Source organism: Antrostomus carolinensis, unplaced genomic scaffold (genome assembly GCF_000700745.2).
Source record: "Antrostomus carolinensis isolate BGI_N321 unplaced genomic scaffold, ASM70074v2 scaffold9844, whole genome shotgun sequence".
Taxonomy (NCBI): Eukaryota; Metazoa; Chordata; class Aves; order Caprimulgiformes; family Caprimulgidae; genus Antrostomus; species Antrostomus carolinensis.
Window position 1 is genome coordinate 1001 of NW_010308723.1, and position 25792 is coordinate 26792.

General features: G+C 51.5%; 1 protein-coding gene across 1 annotated transcript in view; it reads right to left on the reverse strand.

Annotated features, from left to right (window-relative positions):
- Positions 1 to 274: 274 nt before the first annotated feature.
- DIS3L2 (DIS3 like 3'-5' exoribonuclease 2) overlaps positions 275 to 25792 on the reverse strand; it is a gene marked incomplete at its 5' end in the record, with an annotated part of 134952 nt that continues 109434 nt past the window's right edge. Inside the window, 7 exons of the mRNA XM_010165870.1 lie at positions 275 to 373; positions 3173 to 3274; positions 3987 to 4091; positions 4330 to 4460; positions 4738 to 4885; positions 9419 to 9505; positions 10684 to 10867. Coding sequence (XP_010164172.1) covers positions 275 to 373; positions 3173 to 3274; positions 3987 to 4091; positions 4330 to 4460; positions 4738 to 4885; positions 9419 to 9505; positions 10684 to 10867 — 856 coding nt within the window. The remainder of the gene's footprint in view (positions 374 to 3172; positions 3275 to 3986; positions 4092 to 4329; positions 4461 to 4737; positions 4886 to 9418; positions 9506 to 10683; positions 10868 to 25792) is intronic.

The following is a 25792-nucleotide window of genomic DNA, read 5'->3' on the forward strand; positions in this document are numbered from 1 at the left end:
GGGGATGGACACTGCTGCCTTTAAAAAAAAAAAGAAAAAGCAAGCATCAAGCTAAAAATACCCAAGAGTAGAAATGCTCTGCCTGGGGCAGGCTCAAGCCCTGAGCCTGGCTCCCAGCTGGAGTTAAAATCCAAACCAGAAATAAAATGGCACCAGTTTTAAAACTCAAACCCCCAAAATTCTTGTGGGTCCCCTCAGTCCCCAGCAGGTGCCGGTGCAGGGCCTGGAAGGCGAGGAAGTGTCATCAGCAGGGAGCACACACAGCCTGGGGCAGTCACTTCCCAGAGCTTGGTCTCTTGAGCACGGCGCTGTACTTGAGTGGGACACCATCTGACGTCAGCACAACCTCCACCAGCGTGAAAATGGTGATCACCTTCAGCGAGGGAAAGATGGAGAGAAGGTTTTTTAGGTGGCCAGGCATCACACCAGGATTTGCTTAGAGCTGTGATGACTTTTACTGCCTCTGCTGTGGCAACTATTGGGAGCCAGGGAATGGGGCAGGATGGCTTCAGATAGCTCTGCTGGGGTCCAAGGTGCTCCTGGGGCTGGGGCTGGATGCAGCATCTTCAAGGGCAACACTACTGGGCTGTGAAGCCAGCTGGGGAACCCAAACTGACCTAAATGAGCCTCCCAAAACATCCTCACTTATTCCAGCCTGATCAGGCCTCAGTCTTATTCTCTGTACAGTCTGGGAAGGAGCATGGGTGATTGTGCCCTCGGTTTTGGGTCCCAACCTCCCCTAAAACCCACCCGTGTCTCCCTTCTCCAGCGGAGAACGCACATCATCCCTCAATGAAGCAACTCGGCCAAGCGCCAATGGTGAGCTGCGGTGAGAAGGGTTTTCCACATGATGCTGAGCATTTTCTCAGCATCCTGCAAGGAGGGAATGACCCTGCTGTGCCCCCACAGTGAGAGGAAAGGGAGCATGATGGATGAGAGAGACGTGAGGGAATAAAGACTCCAGAAAATCAATCCCTCCTGTTCAGGAACGCGTCGCTGCCTGCTGCCACCTCCCCGGTCCTCTGACTCCATCTCTTTGTGCAATTGTGTGGATTAGAAGCGTAAAGCATCAACCAGCTCTATCCAGGATGCCTGGTTATCGGGCTGGCTGGGACACCAGGAAGGGGCTGGCCCAGGGCTGCGGCCAGGTATTTGGGGGCTTCACTTACTGAAGAAGCCCTATGCTGGAGCAGAGCTCCACAGGGCCATCTGCTTGGGGCTGGCCCGTAGGAGGAATGGGCACGGAGCCACCAGTGTAACCTTCTCAAACCCTTCCCAGCTCATCCAGTGCCAGCCGCTCCAGATTAGTCATTCAGAGCAGGAAAATCTCATTGAGATTTAAACATATCAAAGTGGCCAGCAAAGAGCAAACCACAGGGAAATGCTTTTGCAGACGGCTGCCCAGATAGCTGCTGGCTACCTAGCACCAGCCCCCTGCCCACCCCAGCTGGCAGGAGTGCAGGGGGAGGTGGCCATGGGGCAGCTCCCACATCTGGGGGAGTCAAACAGGGATTATCAGGGCTCTCCCTTGCAATCCTGCCCCATCCCTTTGCTGAACTGCTGAGGAACAGCACAATTTCACATCAAATCCCCTGAGTCATAGATTTACTTCATATTCGAGCCTTGAGTAATGACCACTGAGGTCCTGGCCATCTCCTGGAACTCAGGGAGAGATGGGGGCAACACCTCCCTCTGCAGCAGGGCCAGTCATCCCAAACCCCTGCACAGCTCCCTGCAAACAGCCTTCTCCGACGTTCCTGGGCTAAGACAAACCTGGAAGCAGAGGCCAAGTGCTGGGGACAGGCAGGGAGCAAGGGGTGCTTGGTGCCACAGGGTGACTGGGTAACATCTTCTGTAGTTCAGCACGGCTCATCCCGGATCCAAGGGATGCGGTTCATCCCAGGGTTGGAGATTTATCAACTCTGAGATCTGCTAGCTTGGAGGCCAGCTCAGAGCCTGCTCTCAGGGGAGGGCTCCAGTGTTTTCTTAGAAGGTGTGGAGGGTTCACGGGGGAGTTTCCTCTATCGCCAAATGTTTGCTTAACCAAAATGAGCCCTGCTGATGCTGGGGCATAATTTTTCATGCGGGTCCCTGCTAGGGTGTAAGTGATCCCTGCTCCTGTAGGAAAGGAGGAACCGAGGCCACTTCAGGCTCCATCCAGGGGGTTTCTCTGAGCCAAGCTGAGAAAGGAAAGCTCAGCTTCAAAGGCTGGAAGGCCTGCAGAAATGCCTGCAGCAGCTGGGGAGCTTGGCCAGCTCTGACAGCAACATCTCCCCTGGGAAGGAAGGGACTTCCCAGGATGTGCATCACACCAGCTGGGAGTGCCAGTCTGGCCCTGTATTGGGAATCGTTTTCATCCAGCCCGAGGTGGACAAGGATGGGTTGTGCTGGGCTTGGTTGGAAATGGGGTGAGTGCAGAGCCCCTGGAGTGGTGCAGGGAGAGGTTGGGATTCAGCTCTCCTGTCCCTGCCCAGGCAGCAGGCAGGGATCACAGCAGTCAATGCAGCTGTGATTTTATAGCAATGCCAGACAAAACTTGGCAAAGAAACACCACTTAATCAAGCCAGACAAATGCGATTGCTCCCTTTGATTGAGTTACCAAGTTAATAGATGACAGGGACGCAAGAGAGAGATTTCTAGATGCTGTTAAACCATTTGACACTGCATCTCAGGAAGTCTGACTTTAAAAATTCCTCATAAATGGGTCTCAACCCTGTCACAGGGATGGAAACCCAGCAAAGGACTGTGACAGCAAGGGGGCAAGGAATGCCAGGATAGGGGGAAGGGATTAGACAGGCACTGCCTTATGCCTGATCTTACTTAACATCTTAATTGATGATCTGGAAGAAGGAAGTAAACATGTTAATTCAATTCGTGGAGTAAACTGAATTGGTAGGCAGGGCACACAGCATGCAGGGCAGAGTCTGAAGGCCGTGGAGGGGTCAGGTGCAGGGGCAGTGATGGGATGGAGCAGGCTGATGGCAGAGGAGCTTGAGGCTGAGGTTGAGCTCCCTGGGCAGGGGACACAGAGGGACAGCAGGACCTGACAGCCTGCGAGGCAGTCCTACCTCCCAGCCCTGTGCCTGCAGAGAACGCAGGATCCACCTGTTGCACGCAGCCTCCACACCAGCCCCGTGACATTGTGAGTCTGTCCCGCACTGTGGGGTCTTACCTGGGACACAGATTCCTGCTCCAGCTTCTCTGGCTCCCACTTGAGTGTCAGCTCTGGCTTCTTCCCCACCTTCTGGAACTGGAAACCCAGCAAGGGCAGTGCCTGTGGGCAGGGAGTGTGTTTGGAACAGCCCTGACAGCATCCTCCACTTGGCTCTCCCCCTCCATCTCATGGGTGGATGGGGATGATGGTGCTTTTCCCTGGCACGCTGTCTCTGTGGCTCTTGAACAACCAGGATGCAGCAGCCTGTGAGCCTGAGTCTAGCACGTAAATCTGTGGCTGCTGCGATACACAAACAACCCATATATCACGCTATATGTCCTGTTTAAAGATGTCATTGCTAGCCATATAACCAGGTTATCAAGAGAAGATGCTGTCACTAACCTCAGGTGCTGGCCCACAGTGGTGCTGTCACAGCCCCAGATATACCGTCTGATTAACTGAAGGGAAAACCAGCCTCTCTTCCTTTCCTCGCTTCAGCTCCATGTTGATCTCTGTGACCCTGAATCTGTCTTTATTTCCTTTTACCTCAACCAGATCACCCCCAGCACGTAGCAGGGAGAAGCTGGTCCTCAGAGACTGGGCTGCACCAGATCCCCCCAGCTCCTCGTGCCTGCCAAGGCCTGAGGGATGGAGGAGAAATCCCATGAAGGCTCCCTCTTCTCCAGCAATCCCAGCTTGGGCACAGCTCTGCCAGCTGCAGGGCTGGCACAGAAGGGCCCCAGGACAGCCGCTGCCTCCGATGACACCAGGCTGCTGCAGCCCTCCCTGGTGAGGCACCGTTGGCACTATCTGATGCTGGTGAGGCACTTACATTGCAGTAGATGCGCTTCTGGACTCCAAACTTTAGCACCAGGACATCAAAGGCCTCATTCAGGACGCCCATCACCATGGCCTCTGACTCCAGAGGACCACACTCCTGCCAAGAGACACAGATGTCACTACACCAGCATCCCCCCTCCAGCCATCCCCAAGGGGAGCCTGTGTCTCCAGGTCCTGGAGCTCTGGCAGTGGTGGTCACTCAGTGTGTCCCCTCACTGTTTGCCTTCCCCAAGGCCAGCTGGGCAGCCATGCAGCCCTCTGCCTGGTGGCATCTAGGCTGGGCCTTCATGGGGAAATTCAGAGATGCCTCAGGGAAAGACAGTCTTGGCTCTTACCCTGACAAAGACGGCAAAGAAGAGGTCAGCACTGAGCTCCTGCACCCTCTTGGAAGCCATCTTCCGGTCGTTGCAGTGCTCTGCCTGTTTCTGGATGGCCTCTTTCTCCATCTTGATGGGAGAGCTGGCACCTGGGAAGTACACAAGTGACAATGACATACCCATGATCCCTTCTGCTCCGGAGCCAACCCATGGTAGCCTGGACCCAGATGCCCAGCTTGCCCCCATGTCCCTGCTAGTTGAGGGTATCCATGTGCCAGGGAGCTGCCCCATGGGATGCAGACTCCAAGCACCCAGCACCCACGGCAGACAAGGCAGGAACCTGGGAGTCCTGCCTGTGCTGGGCACAGCCACCCCCTTCCCTCACAGCACCCAGAGCTGCTGCGCCAGCGTCCGGGTGGCACCCACCGAGCGAGGCGGAGAGGAGACGGTGCACAATGATGTCTGCGTAGCGCCGGATGGGTGAGGTGAAGTGTGTGTAGAAGGGCACGTTCAGGGCGTAGTGGCGAAAGAGGGTCTCATCCTCCAGCACGCCAGTGCAGAAGTAGAGAGCCATCTGAAAGGGGTGACAAACAAGGGAAGGGAGTGAGGAAGGACAGTGGCAGGACCCTGCATGAGGATGGAGGGGTCTGTGTCTGCAGCACAGAGCTCCAGCAGCTGATGGTCCTTCACCTGCTGCTCTGGTCGGGCTGCGCAGGGACAAGGTGGGTGCTGCAGGAACTAAGCACAGAGCAAAGGGGGCAAAGCCACTGCAGGGAGCTGCTGGCTGCCAGTTGACCCTGTTGACTCCACGTCATGTATGAAAAGACCTCGGGGCTTGGGGTCTTGAGGTTCATTTGCCATCCCCCCATTTCCCAGGGGAAAAACCCCAGCCTGTCCCGTGCTGCCCGTCACAGATGCTCTGGGTCTGACTGCAGGCTTCGCACACCCACCACCCCTGCCTGGAGAGCATCAGGGGCTGGGACGAGTGGCTCTCCCATTTACCAAGGAGGAGGAGACCACCCTGCTGTGATCCCTGCTGCTCCATCCCACGGTGACAGCTGGGAAGCCGAGCAGTTGGATTGCCCGGCTAAACCAACACTGGGGCCGCGGCAGCCCCTTGCTGCCCAGCAGCCTCTTCAGCGGGAGCTGCGCCGCCCCTGTTATCCCACATGTTACAGCTTTTATTTTTACATCTGTGAAACACCAGCCCTCAGGGCTGGGAAAACAACAGGGGCCAAGCCCAGGCAGGGAGGGGAGGCTGTGCGGGTCAGGGGGGTTGTGGTGGGGTCACAGCACAGTGGCGATTGAATGAACCCGTTTAAAAATAAGAGCAAGTGATTTAAAAAAAACAGGAGTAGCCAGCTCTGATTACAGAACCGTCCTGGGATCCACGGTTTGGGCAGCTGTATCCTCCGCTCTCCAGCCCAGCGGCACAGCCAGCTCCTGCTGAGCAGCAACACACTGATCCGGGCAAGTAAATAGAGCAGGTTAAAAAAAGCAGCGTCGGTCCCGGCCTTATTATGAGAGCGAAGAGCTGGGATAGGAGCTGTGGCGGCTGCCAATTTCCACAACCTAGAATTAAATTGTTTCTGATGGACTCCACGAAGTACAGTCTCCACTCAATTAGCTCAGCTCCCACCAAACAAGGGCAGGAAGACACGCAGAGCGCTGGAGGCTGCTGTGGGAGATGATGACTGCCCTTGTGCAGACAGACAGCATGAAATTACAGGGGGTTTACAGCACCTATGCCAGGCTCCCAGGCAGAAGGGAGGAAGGTCCCTGCAATGCCAGGTAGGTAGAGAGCAGAGCGTACCCATTTGATGGCACAGGTCCAAATCTTTGCTAGAAGAAAGCCACTGGGAAGGGCTCATCCCTTCCCTATGCCCAGCAGTGCAGGGTAACCCGTCTGTTAAACCCCCCCCTGTTAAAAAACCCCTGTTTTTAACTTATAATAAGTTTAAAAAGACGCTGAAGGCCCCGTGTTGTTTGCTGTTGCCTGAGGCACTTCTTCCTGATGGATGGGCTGGCCAAACCCAGCCGCTGCTGGGTCCAGCACCATTTTTTGATACTCTGTTGGTCGCTCATGACCCTCACTGAGGTTGGCATCAGCCTGGGTTAACACAGCAAAAATACTCCTCTGGGCTGCGGTGAGGTTACCCACTGCAGGGAGCCCAGTCCGACACGTATCTGATACCCGTCCTCACCACCCTGACAGCGCTACCCAGTGACATCAGACTGGCATAAAGCAGATGTTTTCTCATTAACAGATTTGACTCGTGAGTGGTCTCAAATCCCCGGAAAACCATGATGAGCCTGGAAATAAATCAGCCCCAGTCAACCAGGGGTGGCTTTGCTCTCTCGGATGGATTGAATCCCCGAGTGGCTGAGCCCCTGAAAAATGGTATGTCGCTGCTCCTTCAACTGTTACAGGCTCCTAGCATGGCAATCCAGTGCTCCCCCAGACACACACATTACCAGTTGCTTCCCATCTCCCTTCTCCTCCAAAAGCCTGATGTCTTGACCACCAGCGTGCAGTGAAGATGGAAAGCGCAGGCTTGGTGTGACCATGGGTTAAACCTGTGGGCAGCTTGCTTTGGCTGATTTAACTGCAGCCTTGTCCCTAAAACACCAGCTTTATCACTAGGAGCTGAGATGTGTGCAGTGATACGGGTGACTCCTCAGTGCCCTAACCAGACGGTCTCGCCATGCCATCTGTCAGAGTGATGGCCCAGCCCTCGACACCAGCACGGGCCCCTGCGTGGCTGTGCTCCGCAGCTGCCAACACTCAGATCTGTTCCTCTCTCTCTCATGAGGGACTGCAACATTTGGGGACATGGGCAGGATGGGGTGGATTCTTCCATCTGCTCTAATACTGGTGGCAGACAGCAAAAAGTCCTCCTCCCAGGGAAAGCTCCTTCCACTCAGTAGCTGTCCGCCCTTTCCCAGGGGCACTGACATGGCTTTGTACTACCTGTCCCCTACATTTAGTAGTAGGAACAATGGTGGGAATCTGAACTTCTCAGGGTTTTGGGGAGCTGTGAGTCCACCCTGCAGCAAATGTGACCAGGGACCAGTGACTGCAGAGAACAACACTGATGAGTCTTGCCCCCACAGCATCGTGGTCCTTCCTTACACACTGGAGGTCACACAGATCCATTGCTGCGAGAACATCCTGAGTCCGATTGGAAAGAGGCCCTAGAGATGGGAAACGCCATTTACAAACTAAACTGAATAGTTCAGCAAATGGCCAAACTGCATAAGCTCATCTGAAGATGAAGAGAGATTTCTGCTTCTTCTGGCTCATGCACCACTTCCAGTAACAAGAGCACGCGACACGTGGCAGCACCATCCTGCCAGGGAATGACGGTAGATGGGAATGCCGCTCACCATCCAGACACAGGCTGCCCTGCAGGGCTGATGGGCTCAGCTGTAAGTCAGGTTCTGCCTATTACTCGAGTGTGCCAGACAGCAGGTTTGCCAGGAACAAGAGGACTGCACAATACACCTGAACACACGGACACCATGGTCTTCTGACAACAAAATTACTCTAGTTCCTCTCAAAAATCACTCTAGTTCCTGTCAAAATCATGTCTCGTGGAATACCATCTTTAAAAACTCCTTTCTTCTTCCCCAAACTCTCTGTTATTTACTCCATAGAAGACTTTATCCACAAAACCGTGATACCTCTTTTGCATACATGTCTGACATGTATTCACAGGGTGAAATCTTAACACGAGCCACTGGGAGGTATCTCAAAATACACCCACTACCTCTCAGACCACAGCCTCAGGAGACCAGGGGCAAAAATCTCAGCAAGTCACTGGGTCCCAAAAAGCTCATGTCCTCCTAGGTGACACTGCAGAACCAAGTTGCCTTCTCCTTGCTCATCTCTCCTGGACTGCAGCCAGGTTTGCTCCATGTGCTGCTGGCAAAGCTCAGGTTTGCCCCACAGTCAGCAGGACCAGAGAGGGACCCCAGGGAATGCAAATCACCAGTGCATTCCCCTGTTAGCACCTTCCATCAAAAAAGGAAGTTGCGACAGAAGGGACCAGGACAAGCCAATGCAGGACACAGGATCTGGGACAACACAGCCAGCTCCAGAGGAAACTCCCTGCACTTTACGAAGCAGCACTCCTGAGGTGGACACACACACATGCGTGGGTGATTTACTGAATGGCTTCAGTCCCCAATCCCACTTGCAAGCAAGCATTAAGTCACCAAAGTACAGCAGGACTTCAGGCAACTGCTAATGAGTAAATGGAGCAAATAAGCTAATTAGAGAGTAACAGTCAAATGAGTGATGTTGGGAAGATGATTCATTCCTACAGTGATAAGAAGGCCACAGCAGAGAGAACATTTCAGGAACATGATCCTTTTCCCTGTGGGGCAGGGCTGTCCTCGGAAGAGGCTGTGCTATGCCAAGCTGCAAACATAGAAAGGCAGATGCATCACAAAAACTTTTATTGATGGTGATAAGCACCCAGATAAGTGTTCTGAGTTGCAGATGCACCAAACACAGCAATCAATGTGAGCAGCACAAGCCTCCATCACAGAGACCTTCACAGAAAGTTTCTTGGTCTGGAGGGAGACCAAAAGGTTTCCAGAGTTTCCCTGCTTCTAAGAACATGTGTCTGGGTATCAGACTGTGCTTATGGCCAGTCCCACCCCCCTACATCATCCTCACTCTTGATTCCTCTTTGTATCAGTTTGGATACAATGACGTGAGGAAATGGCACAAATATGAGCCATGAGCGGGCCACCAGCTCTTCATGGAGCAGGCTGAGTCTTTGCAGTCTGCTAACATCCTGTATGCAATTTCAAGGACGAAACATCACAACCAGTAATAAGAGGGGGACAAGGAAAGGCTCAGCCTGACCCTGCCATCCAGTGAAGCTCTGTTGCCCAGGGGATACACCCACTGCCAGCTGCATGGGGCTGGAGGCACTGGGGAAAGCTGCTGGCAGCCCCACAACACCATGTTTGGTGTCCATTCACTTTCCCTCTATCTAACAACCAGCTACAGTAGTGCAGAAGGGGTGAGAGTTGAGACAGAACCACAGCAAACAGCTACAGCCTGAGGCATCTGACAGCACAGTGGTGTTCTCACCTGCATGGGCCTGGAGAACATGTTGGTCAGCACTTCTTTCCTGGCTTCGGAGTATTTATCAGCACCAAATGTTTCATTTAAGCTTTTCTGGAGGAGAAAAGAGAGAGTACATTCAGTGTTGGCAAGCCGTGGTGGTAGGAAGACCCAGACAGACCTTACTGGGGCAATCAGCAGCTCACCAGAGCCAAATTCCTCCTTTCTCTGCAAATCTCCTTGTAAAAAGTGCACATGAAATTGGGTTTTACTTTGGTCTCAGCTGTCCCGACAGGACTCCACACACAGTCCTTCTGAGTGTTGACTCACCTCCCAGGGTCAACAGCAGGGAGCAACCAGGGCATGGGGACCACCAGCTCTGTACCCAGATGTGCAGCGTGCGAGAGCATCCATAGCCCCTCTCCTGACCTGTGCCTGGCTCCTGTCCAGCTGCTGAGAGCTTCAGCACACAGACTAATGGGACTCTGGGGAGATGTGGATACAGGAGGTCACTGCCTGGGTCTAGTGGTGAGGAAGGGCTGGAGGGTTCAAAGTGCAGAAGAGGAGCTGAGTGTGCAGCCTTGCATCTGCTGACATAGCCTTGGCACGGCCAGCAAGCGGGGAAAGCGGTCCCAGCCGATGGAGGGGCGTGCGGGAGGCCAGCAGGGATGGGATTAACAGAGGATTATCCACAGTCCAGTTGCGGCAAGTAAAGAAAATCCTGGAACCTGTGCAGTACTGTTCAGCTGGAGTTCAGCCTTAGGACACGCTCAGCGGAGGATCGGCCGGATACCTCCCGCGCCGGCTGCGTCTGACCTTTCCCAGCACCGCTCTCCAGTCCTTCCCAGTCCCCGCTCCCCACCCTGCCCTCTCTGAGACCTTCACCAGCCCAGACAGAAACAACCCCTTGCAGAGCTACTTTTCCTGTGGCACAGAGCAAATGCCCTGCCCAGGACCTGCCGAGAAGGCGAAGAAAGGAAATGTGGGTGTCCCAGCAAGTGTGTCTGCACTGAAGCATCCTTCCCATTGCCGAAAGGGCAGTGCCGGGGTCACTTGCAAGGTCCTCCTCATCCTGCCCTGTGCACCACATGGCTGATGGGGACATGCTGGGCCACTCTTCCCCACCGCTGGTGGGGTCAAAAGCAAGTGAGGGAGATGTTTTGTTTTGGCATGGGATAGTTGTCAGCTCTGCTTGGGCAGAGGGAGATGGAATAAGCCACACGCTGCTGTAAACGTGCCATCATGTAGCTGCCCACCCTTTGCCCTGCTCCCCACCAGGCCAGGGCACTCACATGCAGGGTCCCTGCGCTGCTGAAGTCAATGTCGAGGCCAACTTGGTTGCAAAACTCCATGAGGTCTTTCAGCAGCTTGGTTTGGGGTGGGGGGTGGCGGCGAAGGAGGGCCTGCTCGGGGAAGGAGCGGTAGATCTGATGGGCCACGGCCATGTTCGCGAGCAGCATGAACTCTTCCACCAGCCTGCAGCATGAGAAAAACAACCCCGGACCCCAGTTAGAGAGGGGAGTCCCCTGGGAAACCAAGCCAGTCCATAGTGGTGGGAACTAATAAGTCACGGGGAGGGGGGGGTCAGGGGAGCAGCTTGTAGTTGCTGTTATAAGCAAAGATTAGATGTGAGACTGCAGCAAATCCCCCCCCAGATTCTCACTTTCTAGCTGAGGTTTCCCTAGGGACTCAGAGTAAGTGGTCCTGCTGGCGCAGACAAGCAGAAATCAGTGATAAATTGACAGCTTAAATTAGGATAAAATAATCTCCCTTTAGGTCATTTTATCTCCTGAAACGCTCAACAAGCAAAACAAACGCAGTGTGAGAGATAGCACAGAAAACAAACACACACCGCTGTCTTCCCGGGCCAGAGAAAACAGCGTCTCACTTTCTGCCCCATCCCGAGCTCGACATGTGTGGTCAGGCCCAGCCACTGAGCTCTGCCTCCGTGCTGGGCTTCCACCCAGAGCAAGATGTGGCCCCCAGGCAGGGCTAGCCACCAGCACAGCTTGTTTCAGGGTGCCTCCAGCATCCAGGTGATGCAAGGATCCTGGGGGTTCCTCCATGTGACCTGCAGACTGCTGGGGGTACCCCAGGTCCGGGGGAGCCCCCCTACTTCTGCCTCCAAACATAGAACACGTTGAATGGAAATCTCTGGGGCTACACATTGCAAAGAAAAGCACTAGAGATCACCTTTGGAGCATTTATGAGATGTGCTACCAGCTGCAGGGCTGTGCCACAGGAGACTTGTTTAACTGGGCTTAGATAAGCAGAGAGATGTGCTTAACTGGGCTTCCTGCTATTTGCTGCATGTATTCCCAGGGCTCCTAACTGGTGCTAATTGCCAAAAAAAGATAATAGATTTACAGAAGCAACCTCATCCTCCGAGCAATGCCTGAGCGAGCTGTCACTGATTACAACAGCTCAGCCCCATTGCTCATGCAGGCAAAGCAGCATTTTTACAGAGCTAGCCGGGGGACCCAGGCTGGAGCTGGTGGTCCTGCAGCCCCCAGTCCCAGCCATCGCAGGGGGGACTGGCCAGGTGAGATAGGCAGGGTGCTGTGCTCCCGGGGTACTTGCTACAGCAGCAATGCATTCCTAGCCTGGGAGTAGTTGCCAAGAACTTGAAAGAAAAAGGAAATAAAGACAAGCCCGGAGGAGGAATTAGCACCTGCAGGTGATTATCAGCAGTGGAAATGTTCATCTTTAATGGCAAGGAGCTCCCTTAATAAAAGCCACCTGGGTTCTCCGGGAGTGTGTTGTGCCAGAGGCCAATACCCCGGAGGGAGGGCAGGAGGGACACCCTTTCACATGGGCAGTGCAGGAAGGGGTGCGGAGCAGCACAGCCTAAATGGGAATGGGCCACCCCACCCATCGTGTCCCCTGAAACACCAGCCGATGGGCAGATGCTACCAGAAGGCCGAGGGCTGGGTCAGAGGTTGGGCAATGCGCCCGCAGCCCGGTGTGGAGCAGGGTCCATGCACACGCTGAGGGGTGACTTCCAAGAAGATGAGCCAAGCTCTTGGTGCTCCTGTGCAGCTAAACCAGCAGATGGCAACATCGGTCCCTCTATGGCCACCGGCACTGGGGGCTGTGGGACAGCATGGCCCAAGGGTGCTGGGCACCCTGGCTGTGCAGACCCAGGGGTGGGAGGCAGGGCAGGGAGCAGCACCCAGGGGGTTATGGCACAGCCATCCCCATCTCCTGGGAGTGAGTGGACCCACCAGTGCTCACCCAGCTGCCACGCTTGCAGATGGATTGTGGAGAACAGTGGCCTGAGGACACGTGCAAGGCTGTGCTGGCACAATGCTCACACCTGGAATGAGCCCTTTCTGCCCAAGCCAGCTCACAGCAAGGCACAGCAAACAGCGCAGGTTGCAAAAGGCAGCGCCTCTCCTTCCCGTGGGCTTTGGTGCAAAGAAAAAGGGAGACATTTCTGGCACTAGCCCCAGCTACGCACATGCACACGGGGGCAAAGACTGGCCATGGAGTTCCAGTGCCTCCCTTGAAATGTGGCCTCTGAAGAATGAGGTGCAAAACCATTTTTAAGGACAAATCAATAAACACATGTGAAAAGCATCTCTTCTGTCACAGGTGCAATGTGCTTATCTCGCGTCCTAGAGATGAACGCAGGGAGTGCGCAAGCAGCCCCTGCTGCTCTTGCTCCCATTGAGCACTGGAGTGTGAAGCCTTTACCTCCTACCTCCAGTGACACGCTGGATGCAATTTCCACCTGATTATTAAATTCTGTATTTTGTTTTACTATTCTGGGACTTGGGGCTTTTAAATTTTCTTGGAAATCTTGTTCTGATGCTGCAGGTAGCACTGATTCGAACACCTGAGTGCCCTCCTGCCAGGGATACTTTTACACCCAAAGGAAAACTAACAGCACATACTTCCCACTTTGCTATGCAAAATCCCATCCTTTCTGCCTTCAACGTGTCCACACCTGGACCAGTCTTAGACAGCCGCCTTCAATGTGTCCATACCTGGACCAGTCTTAGACAGCCGCCTTCAATGTGTCCACACCTGGACCAGTCTTAGACAGCCCCTATCAAGAAGAGGTACCCAGCGCATGGCTGGATTGACTGCATGGGCAGGAAAATCTTATCAGGAAGCACCCAGGAGCTTTGCACCCATGACACAATGCACAGGATGTGACCATAGGTATTCAGAATCAAAAAGCTACTCATCTTGCTCGCCCACCCAAAGGCAAGGGCAGGCTTTGGGAGATGTGGTTGCAGTTTGGGCTTCCAAGGAGCAAATAATGCTGATGAGGCTGGACACTGCCCTGTGTCCAGGGGGAAGAGAAGCCCCGGGACCCGATGGGTTGGTTCATGTCAGCTCAGGTTAATGAACCACAGTGGCCCTGGAAGGCTCACTGCCCTGTGGGCTGATGCCAAAACACCCTGTAGGGCTGAGGGTCCTTTGCCAGCTCTGGATCACCCGGGGGTCCCAGAGCTGCTCCCCACATGCACCCCACTGCAGCAGCCCTGCAGGCATGAAAGGAATGAAACTGTGGGGCTGCTCCATGCTAACTCCTAGACAGGTTTGTTTTAAACATCAAGATACAGTCCCCAGGGAGAGGAAAGCAGCTTCCAGAAGAGACAGGTCACAGCTGGGCTAATCCGGTGCATGTGAGAGCCCGCCAGGTTAGAGGGAACGGGCTGGGGACAGCAAAGGAGCTGGCACCTGTGCCCAGCATTAAGCCAGGTCTCCTCTTCTGCAGAGGAATGGGGTTTGTGGCTCAGGACACAAGGAGGGAACCAAGATCTGCAATGAACAGCTTAATGTGGTGGTCTCACTGCACCTAAAAGGAAAATCATATTCCCAAGAGCAGTTCACAATGAGACTGCATGGGACATTGGAGACTGAGGAGAACGAGCCAGGACTGGGACAGCCCATTAACCCAGCACGGCTTTGGGTGCTGAGGAGCAGCAAGGCACAGCGAAGCTGCTGCCCTCCTGCCCTCCCCACATGGCCTTTCAGTGTCACTTTTAGCTTGTGTCTTCATCAGGGCTCCAGCTCAGCAAGAACTACACTGCAGCTCGGAAAAAAGCGATGGATGCTGAGGCAAGCGGGAGCTAAGGCTGGCTGGCAGTGGCCAGGGGCCAGACCAGCACCTGGCACTGGTGTTACTGGGAGCTGTGCTGAAGCCCTGCTAACTTGTCGGCAGGTCAAACGACAAGAGGCTTTTGGTTTTTTTTCTTTTTTCTTAAAACAGCCCAGCTTGGAGTTTGGCTCGGTGCGGCTGGCAGATGGGAGTGCAAAGAAAAATATTTCATGGCTAAAAAAAATGGAGACAGAAAGACTGGTCCATCTGAACGCGCACCGAATGAATCCCAAGTGAAATGCGTTCTAACGCCATCGCTACAGTTTCCTCTGGATTAGCTGAGCTATCCTTGGCTCCCAGCTCCATAAAATCCCATAAACAATCTGATCTGAACTTTTGCCCTTTCTGTGCTGATGTGAGGTTTCCTCCGCTGTCCCGTGGAGAGGGCTGGGGGTTAGCAGGTGGCTGTCCCTCCCATAGGTGCCTGCACATCCTGGCTGTCCTGCTCACTGGGGCTGCAGGAGGGAGCGTTTCCAAACCTGTTCAATGCATCATTTAACATGTGCACACACGGGAAGGGAGGGAAGAGAAGGAGGGGCGGGATGACTTGTGAGCTTTGTAACATGTGTAAGCATCTTCCGTCAGCTCTTTCAATACCCAGATTTTGCTTTTGAGTTACGAGCTTGGTGCAGGAGTTAGTGGGTGAAACTCTATAGCCTGCGTTATGCAAGAGGTCAGCTGGAATGTACAGTTTTCAAAAGCACTTGCCTCTGAGTTTCAAACATGATTGAGGGATGCTGGCTCCTAACTCCCACCGATTGCTGGGGAGATATCAGGCTCCTGAGATGCTCTTAAACACAGGACTTGGTGCTTTTCAAAGTATCTTAAATGATGGTCATGGCTCCTGTAGGCAAATAACCACCTAGGAAACCACCTATCTGAAGAGGACTTACGACACCTCGATGACAGCCCCAAACCCAAGCTACTGGGCTGTAACTCCTCTCACACAGCTCCTACCAGAGCCAAACATCCATGGGATGCAGGAAGAGAAGCTGCACACTCAGACCCTGGAATTGCTTCAGTAGCAGCGTTACTATTGCTCCATAACAGGTTAACTACACCTTATCAATCCCTTGATAGCAACCTTGAAAAACTACTCACATCCTCAGCAAGTTGGTCAGTTGATGGCAAATGAAATATTGGTTTCCCATGCCAAATTTCTGCAGAGTGGAGCAGGGCAAGTAAAACGCCTGTTTGGCTGCTTGTCTCCATGGCAATGCGGACAGGCTGTACAGCAGCCATTGATGTGCCCACTCTCCCTGATTAACTTGACAAATGACATTAGCTAAGTAAGGTTCGCTGCAAGGGAGAGACAAGGAGTACTTTGCTTGCAATCCAGTAAGTGCAGGATGGAGGCAGGCAGCTTGGTTAAAGCAAAGCAACATTAAAACATCTGCTTGTTCCACCAGTGTAACAGACCCATAAGGCTTCAGAGCAAACGGCAGCGAGGCAGGGCTGAACACAGGGGCACAGCTCTTCCCCCCACGCCACCTTCTTCACCTCCATCCCCTCCTGCAAGGTGTAACTGCTGGGGGTATCCAGGCATTGGAAGGGTTCTCACAACTGAGGTGTAGACACAGAGCTAAACCTGAAACACCACGTAGCTCTCCCATGGCAGGGTTTTTATTGCTATTGACAGAATGGAGAAGTTGGTCTTCTCTTCACGTGTAGCTCATTGTGGAACCTGCTCCCAAAGGGACAGAGCTGAGCCGTTCTGAGCTGGAGTCTGAGCCCCACTTCCAACAGTGGTCCCTCCAGTTGGGTGAGCTGCCACCAGGTAAATCCCAGCATCTTTTCAGCATCTCAGACTTGAGCCAAATGCGACCAAATGATTTCTGCAAAGGTTACCAAACTTCTTTCCCCTGTCCCCTTACAAAATCCCATCTGCTCCTCTCCATCTTGTCTCCCCCTCACAGCACTTGCTCTCTCCTGCACAGGGAGCAAGGCTTTTGCTGTTCCAACTTCTTCCCTTCTCCAGATGGGTTTACTATCCCGTCTCAGCATGAGTCTGTTCTTTGACCAGCAGTCAGGGCCTCTGGTTTCTCAACCCATAGCTACATGTCTGCCTCAGGTGTCCAGCTCCATGCTGGGTCCAAATCGGGATAGGACAGTAGAGCTTTGAAAACATCACACTTGGTTTGTGTTTGAATCAAACAGTGCCATGGGAGGCTAGTGCTGAGAAAAGGAAGCTCTGGGCTGTTTGTGTGTGTCTGAGAAGGCTCTAAAGACACTGATGGATATACGTCCCCTTGCTAAGGGCAGTATGTCACTGAGAGCCGTGGCTCTCTGCTGGCTTGAAGGGGATTATTGCTGCAGCGCAATCTCACAAACAAGAGATCTACAGCCACCTCCTGGGAATGTGACTCTAAATCCTGCTGCGTTCACAAAGAGAAAGTCACCTTGCACAAAAGGCTGCAAACAGTCCTGTGCACGTCCAACAGCAGCAGCAGTACCAGCTGAAGGAAAACGGTAATGAAACAGCACCACAGTTCAACCAGTGTACTCCCTCCCTCCAGAGTGTTCAATCCAAAGACGCTGGATGTGGTACGGATTTTTCTTCTTTTCCTTAAATCATGTACGTTTATTTTTGATTACAGCTTTTCCATGAAGCAAAGGAACTTGAGAGGTTTCTATAAAAGCTCTTCTAAAAGCAACATTAGCTAATCCTGCATCTCCTGAGAGCGCAGCCAATGACAGAATCATGCTCTTTGGCGAGTAGCTGGACCGGCGCTTGTGATGGCTCTTTTCCATGCAAAATCCTGCAAGAACGGTGTACTGTCTTCCTGGTGACACTCTGCCTACCCAACAAACAGAAGCATCTTCAGCCATGCACTCCAGGACAGCAGTGCTGCTTGAAGAGTTATGAAAATCAAATCCCCTGCTATCAAAAAAAATTGGATCGCAGTGTTATATATGAGCCTTGCAATGTTGGTGTGGAGCTCCCTTTGCCAATGACAGTTGCCAAAAGCCCAAAAGCCCTACTTTTTTTTTGAAAGAAGGAGTAGTAAAAGGCAAGAACGCTGGTGGTTCCTGGCTTGATGAAAGCCATTTGTGCTCCTTTCACAGCTAGCGGTAGCTTTGAACAAAGCAAAGCTGAATAATGGAATTACTCCACTTTCTGAGATTGCTCAATTAGCTCTTGGTTAAAACTGTTAACATTGAAACTTGATGAGAATAGCAGCTCTGAGGCAGTTTTAGATTCATTTCTTACTAAGCTGGAATGGCTTTTCCCTCTAATGAACTCCCCTTCCAGGGTGTAATGAATGCCCTTTTTATGAGCTATGGTGCCTTCCCAGTAATAGATGCCTAGAACACAAATGCATGGGAGGGTTTTCTGAATACAAAAACCACTCTCACACCTTGATGCTGGAAATGCCATGAGACCACTCTCTTTGCTTTATCCAAATTAACTGTGGTATGGTGGAAAACTGTTTTAAGCTCTCAATACTAAAGCTGGGCTACTGAAGACGTTCAGCATCATTCAGAATTAATTGCTTAAAGCCTGATGTACTGGGTTTGCACATGGGGATTTAGACCACTAGAAAAACCTCAACCATTTGCCTAAGTTCCTTTGAAGTGATCGACAGCCTTGTTACATAAAAGAGCTGACTTAATTTGCCAGCATGACATCAGGACAGATGTCAGGGCACCGAAGACAGCACAAGTCAATTGTGGGTCCTCCAGCAACTCTTGGTGCTTGGCTGCACGGATGGCAAATGCTCTCCACCTGGCATGGAGCTTCTCAACCTCATCTGTGGTTTGTATGGAGAGGATGAAGTCAATGCCCGCCTGTCCCACCACCCCAATCCTGTCTCGATCGAAGTGGCAAAGAAAATATCACCAAATTGAAGAGCGAGTGTTGCAGAGGACACAGTCTCCGTGTGCTCTGCCTCTTCATTAAATGTTAATATGACTGCAGTCTGCTGCTTTTCATGCAAATTGTTGACAACCTTCAGACTCCTGGCATGAAGCTGAAGTGCCCCTCTGTGCCAAAACAGCATCTTCAGCTGTTGTGGGCCAGGCCCATGTGTTGGGCCACACAGGACACACAGGCACAACTTCAGCAGTCTCCCTCAGTCCCAGCTCCAGTGTTCTCCACAGTTTTCTTAGGACTATCACATTTTTGAGCCCAGGGCAGAGGACTTCACCCCCAGCATCACAAGCAGAGGAAGATATCCCTCCCAGAATGGCCCTCCTGAGTCAAGAAACTTCTTTTTCCATGGGCCCCAAAGAAGCCCAGAGAGTGCTGTTTGCCCAGCATGGACACACATCCCCACATCCACATCTCTCCTAGAAATGCCTCCAGGGCTGCCTGGTGCTGCTGTACGACCTCCCTACTCGTGCTGGATGTCAGCACCAAAGTGGTGGCACTGTTTGAAAACCGTCCTTTGAAACACAACTCCGTCACCCTGCCCGAGCATTTTTCTGTAGGGAGGATGCTGGCAGCGCTGGAAAGGGTTTGCAATCCCTGAGTTTAGCTCCAGGAGCTGTGTGGCTGGGAATCCCAGAGGGAACTATGATGGCCAGGGCCCTGCTCCTGACTCCTCATGGATCTGTATCAGATCCGGTTTATCTTTCCAGGGAGCCACCAGCTGACCAAGACCTTGTCTCTCAGAGGGAACTATGATGGCCAGGGCCCTGCTCCCTCTCCACAGAGCCACAGGGGAGGGATAAGCAGTGACCACTAAAGCACACAACTCAATGCTGCGTCCAGCTATCGGGTCTCATGGAGGCAATCACTGCCTGGGCTGGCAAGCCTTACTTTTGGGAATGCATTAGGATGCTTCTGAGCAGGGGTGCTGCCCAGGACCAGAACAGGGACCCGAGACAGTTTTATCCAGCCTGTGGGAACTGCTGGTGGGCAGAAGAGCCCAGAGCCAAGCTGGGTCTGGGACGGTGCAGAAGAGAGATCACAGAATCACAGAATGTCAGGGATTGGAAGGGACCTCGAAAGATAATCCCGTCCAATCCACCTGAAGGAGCATGAACATAACAGCAATTTCACTAAACGAAATTACACAGGAAGGCGTCCAGGTGGGTCTTGAATGTCTCCAGAGAAGGAGACTCCACAACCTCCCTGGGCAGCCTGTTCCAGGGCTCCGTCACCCTCACTGTAAAGAAGTTTCTTCTCAAGTTTAAGCGGAACCTCCTGTGTTCCAGCTCACACCCATTGCTCCTTGTCCTGCCATTGGGCATCACTGAGAAGAGCCTGGAGATACCTCCAACCAGCACCCAAAGCAGGACTGGCAATCCACATTCCTGAGATGTACAGCCTGATAAGCCACTGGCTCCAAAAGCAGAGCTTATGACACGAATACTCTCATGGACACATAATATTACTGTCATTCAGAGTCCAGCTAAAAGGGGAATGGAAAGAATTCCTGAAGAAATGTAGACAGCCCCTCTCCTGACAGGAAAGTCTCTGGTCCCACACATCAGGTCAGCACCGCCTGTTATCAGGCTGCATTGCCCACTGAAAGGAGGAAGCAAAAAAAAAAATGAAAGGCACTTTTCCTTGCCGTTAAAAGTTTATGCAAGTGATTTATGGGTCACAAAAATTAGCAAGTCCATCGCTGAGTGCTCCATACAGCAGCATGCTTTACATGGCTGCTGACCAGAAATGCCAAGACCCATTAGATGGAAGCAAAGGGCAGCATGATGGAAAGTTAAAGATGCTTTTTGCCCATTTAATTAATTATCCAGGTCTTTTTTCTATCCCCTGCAGCCTTCATTAATGTAATATTGAAGTGAAGGAATATTAACAATTCAGACAACACATTAATATTAACACAACACCTGCAAAATGCAAATGTAAGACCATTAGGTAAACATGATCTTAAACCACTGAGGCAGAAATAACCTTCTGACATTTCCTAGCCCGAGCATCCTGCAGAGATACTGTCCATCACTTATGCTCCATTAGAAAGCCATGACCCCTTGTACGTAGGGGGCTCCTCATCTGTTACTAGTCCCTGAAAGGATGAGAAAAACATTTCCATTAAGACATTTGCCAGTTTCACATGGAAAGTGTTTTACTAAAGCCATGTCACGAACCAGAAAGATCAAAAAGGGATTTTAAAAATTACTTTATCTCTGTGCTAGCAAGGGATGGAGATAAAACCTGAAGATGATAGCTTGTAAATATTAAACTACACTTGGGATTGCTCCAGAACCTGGGCTTTCTATTACAGTGGTTTAATCTGAGACAAGTTTTCATTAAGGGAGAAACAAACAGTTAATCATCTGGAGAACTGATAGTGCTGTAGGGAGTCACAGACTGCTAGAACCAGCCCTCCTGTACCACATTCCCCCCCAGCTAATGCTCTCCCAGCCATTCCAGCTGAAGAGACATTGACACCCTATGTGTGCATTTCTCCCTTCAGTCTTTGACTTTGCCTTTTCCCAGCTTACCTGGCATTGAAGAGTTGATTACTCCCAAAGCAGGAGACAAACTGATGGACAAAAGAGAAACAATGAAGAAGGGATGAACAGCCCAGACTGGAAGCATTCTCCGAGATGGCCAACAACTCGGGAGAGCATCCATATACCAACCAGGATATGATCCAGGGACAAACAAGCAGGAGCCTGCAGAAGCTCATGAAGAGCTGAACGACAAAAGCTAACCAAAAAAGTTTAAAAGACCAAAACCATGGAAAGTAATCTAAATAATCTGGCAGCCAAAGGCAGTGGTGACATGACAACCCAATGTGTACTCCCTGATGTTCATGAAATGAAAGCCAGCCAGTGACTTGTTAAGCAATGCTCTCTTTTGCTGCAGGTCTCTAGTCTAACATCCTGGTTGATGCATGCTAACTTCAAAGTTGGATCTGGTTGACCTTTTCCAGTGGAGTTCTAGCAATTTCCAAGGACAACTATCTCACAGCCCCTCTGAGTGGGTTCCTGTTGTTTGGGCTCATAGGAAGAGACCTCCAGGAGGAGCAATCACGCAGACTGGCCAGCCTTTAGCAAGGGCCTTGCTGGAAGAGGATTGCTCGGGAGAAACTGGCTCCAGATCAAGGAAAATAGAGTGACCCAGGTCTACTGGTTCTGAGAAGATCTGTCTCAGGAAAACATGTTCAACCTAGCAAGGTCCCCAGTGCACAACACCCAAAGGCAGCTGCTCCCTGGCTGTGGGACGCTCTGCTGGGGGTGCTGCTTTCCAGGCAGGGCCGTGGCCGTGGCTGTGGCTGTGGAGCAGGGCTCAGAGCACTTGTCCATCACCGCTCTGGTTCAACCTCAGATTTGCAGTTGTAGCACAGAGTGTGGGCAGGTTAAGGGGAATAGTTGTATCAATACAGAGTGAGGGATCCAGCTGGCTCTGGCCGTATTATTCTTGGTCTGAAATGATGGCGAAGCACAACACATGAACCTTCTGGTTACCAGGACTTGCAAAGACATGGAAACCCTAGGGGGAGGGGAACAAGGTATGAGGGACCCTGACAGCCAGTTGGGGTTAAAACAACCAATAAAAGTTGGCAAGGGGATGAAAGGGAAATGGGCAACACGGGATTTGGGGGTGCTGTTTTCTAAAGAGGGACTACCGAAATACTCTGGATAACTTCTGTTTCCAGGCAGCTTCTTGGCAGATTAAAATGTCCCAGAAGGTTTTATATCCAGCTTCTACAATCTTAAACTAAATATTAGGTGAGAAAAACATGCTTCTAAAGAAAAGTCAGCATAGCCCTGAGTGAAAAACAATGAGCAGAAGAACGAATGTATCGGGTTTGTTGAATATACAATCAACAACAGCTTTCTTTCCCAAAAATAAAGCCAAGGGAATGAAATGCAAAGAGATGAGCAGGATGGAAAAGCTGCAGGTAATTTAGGCAATTTTCCCCCTACCCCATGTTTCCCCCACGCAGGACTCTCACCCTGCCTGGCCTCAGCGGTCAGCCTTGGAGCTACGCTGTAAATTCCTGAGAGTGCTGTACCCCCTCTGCAGCGGGACAGACTCAAGGTACAATAGGTCTTTTCCATCTGTAACTTCTCTCTCTTGACTTTTATGTGCATTGATTCAAAAACTATTTGATTTACAGACATAGGGGTTGTGAAGAGTCTGGCTTGGTCTAAGGACAGCCTGAGGTTAAAGGCAGCAATGCAATTTCACTACCCCATCCATTGCAAGAAAATGTTCAGGTCTGGATTTATAGTCACGTTCCAGCGAGCCCACACATCATGGCAGGCTGAAATTAGCCTCATTTACGCAATGGGATTGAGAAGAAACAGCTAAACATCCTACTGGAGTTAGGCACACAACGGAGAAAGCCAGGCAGCACAGGAGCAGGCACATGGTTCTGGTGATAAGGCTGTTTGTCTCCAGCTGGAGCTACTTACAGACAGACAGTAGATGAGGATAGATGAGGTAGTTTCAATGAGACCATAACAGGTAAGGATGGGTGGCATGGGACCTATTGCTGTAAGCAAAGAAGAATCATATCCTTAAAGCCTGGAGATGGATATGACAACTCTCCAGAGCTGGATTAGTAAGAAAGGACTGTGTTTCACATCACAGTCCCTCTGCTGAGATGGTATAAAAGAGAGAACAAGCTCTGTTCACACCGAGGGCTGCAAAATCTCACACACTGCTGAGTGAAGGCAGCAAATGTCTCAGTCTCTGGCTGTCATAGCCAGCAGGCTAACCTGGTTCCTCCTGCTTGTTCCTCCACTGACTTTTATGGGTCCCTCAGCCACATCTAAGAGCAGAAGAATGAAAGCTAAATCCACTGTGATACCCTGGAACTGCTCCTTTGGGACAGGGTTTTATTGGATCAAGGAAAGTGATCCAGGTGTGATGAAGAAGAGCTCTTGCAATGTTACCTTTCAGGCTCTGAACTGGGAACCATAACCAAAGTTCAGCAGTGCAGATCAACCTTCTGAAAAAAATCTACCATCACCAAAAAGCAGACACACAGATCTGTCAGCACATTTCTGCTGCTGAAACCAACAGATCTCATCACTGGACTGTGATAAGATTTGCAACACTGTCATTTTGCAGAGCCTTGGCAGTGCCTTTTAATCCTTGGAAAAGGAGTGTTTCAGGCATCAGTCCTTGCCTGTTGCAAAGCCAAAACAACAAGCTCTCTTGGAGCACAGGGGCATATCCTAAGATGCCCTGGAGCTTTCTTGTCCTACAGACATAGAATAGTAATCTCCAAATGACAAAACGGAAATAAAACCATATATCCTCATGTTTTGGTGAGCCTCCAGTCCAGGCTTGACAGATACCTGGCTCTGGGTGCTGCGTCTCTCAGACCGCTTAACCTTTGAACGAACAGGGCAGCTCTGTACATTTAGAAGAAGGAAGCACAACATTAGATCTGCCTTTTGTCTGTAAATCACCATCCTGGTTTGGATGGCAATGCCCCCCACTTTCTCAGTGCTTAGATCTGTCAGTCCACATTGGGAATAACCAGGGCAAGTCACCACCTGCAAGGACCCTGCTGCTGGAAGCACAATGGTGGCTCCAACCCTGGCACAGAAGGTCCTCAGTGGCTGGATCTCTTAGAGTGGTTGGATCCCCACCAGCCATATTCCTTCCAGGCAACCCAGTTTGTCATGCCTTCGTACCCAGCAGTCAAATGTGAATTACTTGTGTCCTAGACTTCTGTTTGGCCACCAGATCTACATAGTGGACCAACCATTTGCAAATCTGAGAGTGCCAGCCTGAAATGACCCATGTGGTTCCGGTGCACTGCAACCTCCAAGCTCAGACAGAGCAGAGAGGTCCCTTCTCCCTCCCAAGCTCTCAAAGTACTGTGGGATGGGAGATGAGCAAGTGGCCATGATGACTCCTGCTTCCCAGTAGGTCCCTGATACTCTGGTCACACAGCTGGGAACACTTGGGAAAGGCAAATGTAGTGCCATGTCTCTCCTTGAGTCTGACACCAAAATAACTGCCCACCTCTCTACCAAGAGCCATTCAATAATATCAGAGTAAAGGCTTTAAGAGCTTCCTCCAACTGATCAACCTCTTAATCTGGACAGCCAGGGAGAAGGTCAGTGAAGCTCCATCAGATGCCCTTCACTGACCAGTTTCAGCAGGGCACAAAAACACTCTGAACCACTGCCTGCAGCAGCAACTGACTGTGCCAAGAGGCGTTAAGGGAAAGGGGACACACACACCAATTAAAACAGCTCATCCAGGACCTCAGGAAAGGACAGGGACAGACGTGAACCTGGTAACCCACCACAGGGGGTACAACTGACAGACACCAGCAGCTTCTGTGAATGCTCATGGGAGTGTGTCCCTCTGCAGCAGGAGTGGCACTAACCCCATTCCAGCCTGCGCTTTGTCCACAACACACCGAGAGAGATCCCATACAGAAAGGAAACAGTTCAGGAGCGATGTATGGATGGGCTGAATGTCAAAGTATGGGAAATACAGTTCATGGTACGTGCAAGCCAGGCGCATTATACCCTCTTTGAAAGCCACTCTCCTATTGTTATTCAACATCCTGCAAGTTTCAGCCAGGGACGCAGTCTCCCATCCGTGCCCCGAACTGGCCTGGGAATAGCTGGGAAGAAGAAAGGGAGTTTGAAATGAACTGTGGAAAGATTTAAGTGCTCTAACTGTTGCTTTCCAATACAATTTTCCACTTGGGGCTGGGGAAGAGAAGGAGGAGAGCCTGACAGCAGTTTAGAGCCAGTCACAGTTGTGACAGGTTCTTCTTTTCCATTTCCAACCAGCTCACAGGCAGAAGGAGCACTTTAACCTCCATTAATTATCACAGCCTTATTCCAGCCCAGGGTTTCAGAGCAGCAGTGGCAAACTCTTAGGACCAGTTAGGAGGAAGTCCTGCCTCAAACTGTGTTATTCAGCTCAGTGCAGTAAAACACTGTCATTCATGGAAGCAAGAGCTACTGCAATTCTTCCTACAGTACCTCAGTTTGCAGCTAAAGTCATCTCCCACAGGTAGCACCACCACAGCCAGAGAAGATGATCACACAAACGACTTCTTGTACTCCAGACTCTGAGAACAGGTTAACAGCCATCTAACAGACACATCTGTTGTACAACCAAGCCATACACACAAAAAAAAGGAGCTTAACAGAGGAATACATCACTTCTGCCTCCTCTCTGGCTATCAGAGACTCCTGCTATAACTCTAGCTATTCCTACCTATTCCTCAATCCTATTCCTGCTATAACTCTACCACCACGTGAAGTTTATTGCATTTATCAGTACTGATCTTTGGATATGCAGCCTGAAAGTGTGCACGTGGTGTTTAGGGAGACACGGACAGTTTGAATACACACAGCCCTCATATAACTGGGGCAAAATTATTATG